This window comes from Chanodichthys erythropterus, chromosome 21, assembly GCF_024489055.1.
Source record: "Chanodichthys erythropterus isolate Z2021 chromosome 21, ASM2448905v1, whole genome shotgun sequence".
NCBI classification, from domain to species: domain Eukaryota; kingdom Metazoa; phylum Chordata; class Actinopteri; order Cypriniformes; family Xenocyprididae; genus Chanodichthys; species Chanodichthys erythropterus.
The window spans coordinates 22,612,888-22,619,246 of NC_090241.1; the positions used below are offsets into that span (position 1 = coordinate 22,612,888).

At 34.6% G+C, this 6,359-nt stretch overlaps 1 protein-coding gene across 1 annotated transcript; it reads right to left on the reverse strand.

Annotated features, from left to right (window-relative positions):
• Positions 1–1,502: 1,502 nt before the first annotated feature.
• Positions 1,503–4,477, reverse strand: dmrt2b (doublesex and mab-3 related transcription factor 2b). The gene is made up of 3 exons (XM_067374378.1): positions 4,020–4,477; positions 2,943–3,039; positions 1,503–2,257 (listed from the first exon to the last, which is right to left on the reverse strand). The coding sequence occupies exons 1-3, from the start codon at positions 4,338–4,340 to the stop codon at positions 1,578–1,580; spliced, it is 1,098 nt and encodes a 365-aa protein (XP_067230479.1). The 5' UTR covers positions 4,341–4,477; the 3' UTR covers positions 1,503–1,577.
• Between the last annotated feature and the right edge of the window lie 1,882 nt (positions 4,478–6,359).

The following is a 6,359-nucleotide window of genomic DNA, read 5'->3' on the forward strand; positions in this document are numbered from 1 at the left end:
AAGGTTAGTAATATGCATGTATATATTCTGGAGGAACAGGAATATAAAACTTTTTTGGCTATAAATAAATCAAATATGCTTCAAAGTATTTTTCAGTATTATTCAGCTTTTCAGTGCAGTGTTGGGGAAGCTTCAAGCTACAAGCTACTCCATTTAAAGTAGTTAAACCACTAGTTACCTACTTTCCAAAATAATTACATAGGCTATTTATGGGGGCAATAAAATAATAGAAATGTATAGCCTCTTAACTGTCAACGTCCCGCTAGTGAAACATTTGCCATTATATACTTAAAACAGTAATATCTAGTCTAAACCTAAAATAATATTTTCAGAATATATCATTTAGTTTTCATATTTGCAGTTCTCTGATTTTTTTTAAACAAATGACAGAGAATTTATTAACTCACAACAACAATATTTTCAGACTCATATAGCATGTTCAGACATTTATTTTGAAATGGCAATGAAAATTAAAAAAACATTATTTTTTGCATGTCTTTTATGTGTTTTTTAGAGATTGAATTCAAACCAAATACTGGCATCCATACTACTTCTGAAATGAATGTCAGTTTCATAAAGTTGATAAACATTATGGAAATATATGGTTCAGGTCACTCAAACCATAGGCTATATGGACAAATGGAAGAGTCCTTATGTGGTTACCAATGGAGCCTGGATGGTATGTAGTGGAAAAGTTTGGTACTGCACCCAAACAAAATCTTACTGAAAGCTCAATTTTTAAGATATCAACCTAAAATTTGAAACACAACTTGACTAGATTTTAGATTTTGGATTTGATTTTCTTGCAGTTTTAGAGTAAACCAGTTTTATAAAATATATATTTTATATAAACGAAAACGTCAACTATTTTTTTTTTCACTTTCATATTTTTCACTTCTAAAATAATCTGCCAAATGTCCGCTTTATAAGGAGACCAAACTTGAGTATTCAAGAGTATTCAAAAGTATTCAAGATTTAAAACAATTTAAATTGGGGTCTGTTCCCCAAAAATGGGACTGACAGTTAAGGGATTAAAATACTATTATAATTTATTATTAGTATCAGAGTATATAATATTATTCTGGCACAAAAAAATTGAACAGATAATTTTAGTAGTACAAGAATTTTGATTCAGTTTTGTATAATAAGTGACACTAAATACAAAAAAAAAAAAAAAAAAACTATAAACACCATATGTATATAACTGAGTCAAAAACATAATGACAAAAAACAGGCACTTCTGTGCAAGAATGAATGTTAATTTATAGTTAATGTATTAAGTATCATGAATTAAGAATAAACAACTTTTTAACAGCATTTCATTAATCTAGATTAATATTACTTTATAAATACACAATTGTTCATTTATTAAATTCATAACGTTCGTTCATAATTTCAGTAGGTAATGTTAATTTAATATATAACTTGAAATGTTATAAATGTATTAATGTACTGGAGAAATTGTAATAAACAAGATTAAAAAATGCTGTAAAGTTGCTATTGTTAGTTCATGATGCCTAATGTTAACAAACTATACCTTATTGTAAAATGTTAGCTTTGGAAAAAAATGATTCTTATCATCTCATGAGCAATGCCTCTACAGAGAAGGGTAATGGTCGTGTTACAGCTTTTTTGATAGGGTCTTTATTTGCACCCTCCACACAGTCCACGTGTCCCAATGACCTGCAGCACTTCTGTGGTGATTTAGCTTGTACCATCATGTCTGCCATATTCACTGAGGGAGGAATGTCTTGCTTTGACATGATGTCAACGACTACACTTTTTGGTTTGACAGACATATCAGAAAACCCGCTGTCCGGCATGTTTTTAACCAAGTTGACACCTGGGCTTGTGCTGTAAGGCTGAATCGAACTGAAAATGTCCCAGTTCTCACACGCTCTTAGAGAGATGCTGTCTGTCATTGTGTCTGTGCTGCAGTCTAGAGTCTTGGATTTAAGCACGTGTTGACGGTGAAGGAGATCACAGTCAGTCAAAGGTGGGCCGCTTTTAGACACAGCCATGTACGTGGGCATGATTGGGTCTGACAGCGGGAAAAAATACGGAGAGGGAGCGGAGGGCACCACAGCCTGGAGGAGGAGCGCAGGCAACTCTTCCATCTCTCTTTGCCTCAGCTCTCTTTCCAGCATCACAGTCTCCAGCTCTTTATCAGCAAACGCTCTCCTCTTCCTCATCCGAACACTAACTGGGGGTTGGTGGAGTCTCTTTGGCCAGTCCTCCAACATAGGGGGCTTGTAGCCTAGAGTACGTCACAAAGGATCAAGATCAAGTCACATTTCAATGTATACATTTTAGAGGAGTCTAGCACAATAAACTGTTTTACAAATAAAAAAAGCTTATAAATTGAGTTACTTTAAATTCAAGTATTCAAGTAGAGCCTACTTTAATCTAGATTAAATTCGTTTTTAAAGAAGTCTCTTATGCTCAGCAAGGGAAAAGCTACATTGAGCTACAGATCTGCGGAACTTTTTTGTTGTAGTTCTGACATGACCCATATTTGAGCACCACTGCCATAAAGTACCTTTGAATGCATTTTGTAATTACTTTTTCACCTAATTTCAGAGGAATTAAAAATACATCTCATAGACTCCATGTGGAAAAAAAGTTTAACTGCTTTAAATATTCTAGCTGAACAAAAACACATTAAGAGTATTCAAATTTATGATAACAATAAAATCAGTTTGACCTTAATGTTGACAGCAAGAAACACATCAGGGAAAATCAAACTCCATAGCAGTTATATGAGCAATTTTTTTGTAATTCCTCTCTCCATTTGCATAATTTTAATTACCTTACGTAAACATAAACAGATTTATTCCCAATAGAGGGTTCTGTAGCATAACGGGTGAACTAATCCAGTTTCTCCCGATGTCGCCTTTCAGAGTACAATTGTGTTAATGAGATGTGTGTTAATTAAGGCTTACCCTCTAGAATACTCTTTGCCAGGAGACTAGGTGCCCTCGTGTAGCGCTGGTAAGCTGTGCGTCTGAGAACAGAGGTGGTTTTTTTACCTTTTTTGCCCTGTCAAAGAAAATGTACAACTCAGCATTAATTTATAGGATAGATGAAAGATACTTGCTGTAGAAAAGACTCCAGTGGATGTCTTGTTTTTCAAAAAAGAGTGTCTTTTTTCTTAGCAATATCTATTGGAAGTCTTACACAACTTTTAAATAACTGCATATCAATAACTACTCAGAAGCAATTCATTTTCATTCAGAAATTTGTGATAATGAAAAAGCATTAACAATAAAATCTCTGTAAAGCATATATAGAAATATGTCAAAGTTCAAAAGATCAGAATATGAGGTACCTTGTAGTACCATGGTATTCTTTGAAATGTTTTGGAGTGCTTTGTAAATAACACGGAACTGTACATGAATATAGTAGCATTCAGTATCATTTTATATATAAAAGTATCATGTTATAACCATCTCATACCAGTATTGTACCATGGTACTGCCACACCACAGTACTTCTCTTCTTTTGCAGAAACATGATTCTGCCTTAATTCATAGACGTAAACATGTTTCTAATGAATTGATTTCATAATTATATATAATTTTATATATAACTCAATATATACACAATTGTAATACATATAAAAACTGTGTGTAGGCCTATATAATTCGTAGTACATATATTTTGCTAAAAAGTTTGCAGTTCAATGGGTTACACTTTATTTTACAGCGCCATAATTACATTGTAATTACTCAAATAAGTACTCAGTACTATTAATTAACTACATGTACTTACTATAGAGTTACAGTTAGGGTTAGGTTTAGGGTTAGTTACTTGTAATTATGCATAATTTAGTGTAGTAACTTGTAACTACGGACACTGTAAAATAAAGTGTTGCCCAAGTCTGCTACAGGCAGGAGAGTACACAGCTGCTGAAAAGCTTAAAAAAAAAAAAACACTGTCACTTTGTTTGCAAATAACAACATTTTTAGTTCCACTGGAGCACACCGAAAGCTTTAAACCACCCTGCTCAGTGAACCAACCTCTGTGGCCTGCTGTCTCCGGAGGGCGACTTGTGCTGCCATCACTCTCTGTCTCTCTACGACCAGCAGACAGTTCGCGCACTGACAGTCACGCCAGCGACACAAACGCTTGTGGCCCTTGAGGCGCGACACGACGCCGTGATTCCTGCAGCGAGCGCACTTCGGGCTGCGGCTGAGCCTGCGCGGCGCTGGAGCTTCATCCGTCCTCATCCCCTCCCGTCCGTCAACGCTCTCCACGTCAATGTCCTCAGTCCATTCAGCTTTGAGGGAATCTAGGTGGGTCACATCTACCTGTGAGTCTCTATCCGCTTTAGTGGACATTTATAAGCCGTTCTCATGAACCGACGCTGCTCATCATAGGCAAACTTGATATTTTCCAATTACGCAAGCAAAGAAAAGCCTTAGTGGAAAGTGCAGGCAGGAGTTTTGAAATTGTAAGCCATTCAGCTGTGCTAGTGAATCTGGCTGTTTGCTGGAAGGCGCCTCTCACCTGGCTTGCCAGTGGATGTGTAGCTACTGTCGGAATGAAGCAGTGATTGATTTCATAGTTTCCAAGTTTCAGCTCACCTTACCCACTTCTCAATATTTAACTTTCCTCGTGTGAGTTATTGACAACGTCACGCGGTTAATGATGCAACGCAAACTCCTCCTATGTGCTCCTGTTACTCTGGGCTGTTACCTTTATTAACACAACACAAAGGTTTGTAACCCACTTATATGCATGATTTTTTTTTTTTTTTTTTTTTTCCAGGTAGGGGAACTTCTTGCATAATTTGAAAGAAAAAGTGTTTTAAAATCAGTGTTATTGTTTTAAATGCTAATTATAATAATTTACATTTTCATGGTATCTCTTTAATTATTATTATTATTATTTTTTTGCTAATTTTTAGTGTTAAAAAGTTGTTATTTTGGAATTGTTCTTTAGTCAAACTTTTTTATATCCCCTCTATAGTTAATACATAAAAAGTGCTTAAATCAGGATAATTCCATTGTGCAATTCATAATTTCACATCATTTAATTTAATAAAGAATCTGTCCAAAAACTGCTTTTGCACTGTGACAATATATTTTTTAAAGATTCAATCTTTATTTACTGCTAGCTAACAAGGGAAGAGTAAAACGTGTCCTTAGATGAAGGATCATTCATGTTTATTTAAAGGGTTAGTTCACCCAAAAATGAAAATAATGTAATTTATTATTACTCACCCTCATGTGGTTCTACACCCGTAATTAAATCCGATGGCTCACTGAGGCCTGCATAGACATTAATGGTACTTCCTCTCTCAAGATCCATAAAGGTACTAAAAACATATTTAAATCGGTTCATGTGAGTACAGTGGTTCTATCTTAATATTATAAAGCGATGACAATATTTTTTGTGCGCCAAAAAATGAAAATAATGTAATTACTCACCCTCATGTTGTTTACACCCGTAAGACCTTCATTCATCTTCAGAACACAAATTAAGATATTTTTGATGAAATCCGATGGCTCAGTGAGGCCTGCATTGCCAGCAGTCCTCTCTCAAGATCCATAAAGGTACTAAAAACATATTTAAATCAGTTCATTTGAGTTCTCATGTGATTCTACCTTAATATTATAAAGTAATATTTTTTTTGCGGCAAAAAAAACGTTTTAACAATCTAGTGATGGCCGATTTCAAAACACTGCTTCAGAGCGTTATGAATCTTTTGACGCGTATCAAACCGCCAAACTGCTGAAATCATCCACTGATTTGATTCGTAAAGCTCCAAAGCTTCAAGAAGCAGTGTTTTGAAATCGGCCATCACTAGATATTGTTAAAAAGTTGTTATTTTGTTTTTTGGAGCACAAAAATATTCTCATTGCTTTATAATATTAAGATAGAACCACATGAACTGATTTAAATATGTTTTTAGTACCTTTATGTATCTTGAGAGAGAAAGTACCATTGCGGTCTATGCAGGCCTTGCGGAGCCATCGGATTTAATCAAAAATATCTTAATTTGTGTTCCGAAGATGAACGAAGGTCTTTCGGGTGTAGAACGACATGAGGGTGAGTAATAAATGACATTATTTTCATTTTTGGGTGAACTAACCCTTTAACCCACACTTAGTCATGTCACACTGATTATTTTGAAAGTATATGTATACAGTCTCATTCTTCAATGTTACAGTAAATATTGCTCCAGCTATTTAAGTTCAAGCTCAAAATGCTAGATTATATTTATAGAATTATAATGAATTCATATGGAATAATTTATTGGTCATTTAATGTTGGTGTCATGGTTAATGGTAATTTCCACACAGCAAAAGCGCATATTAATTATAGAATTAAATAACATTTAGTCCCTCTCCACA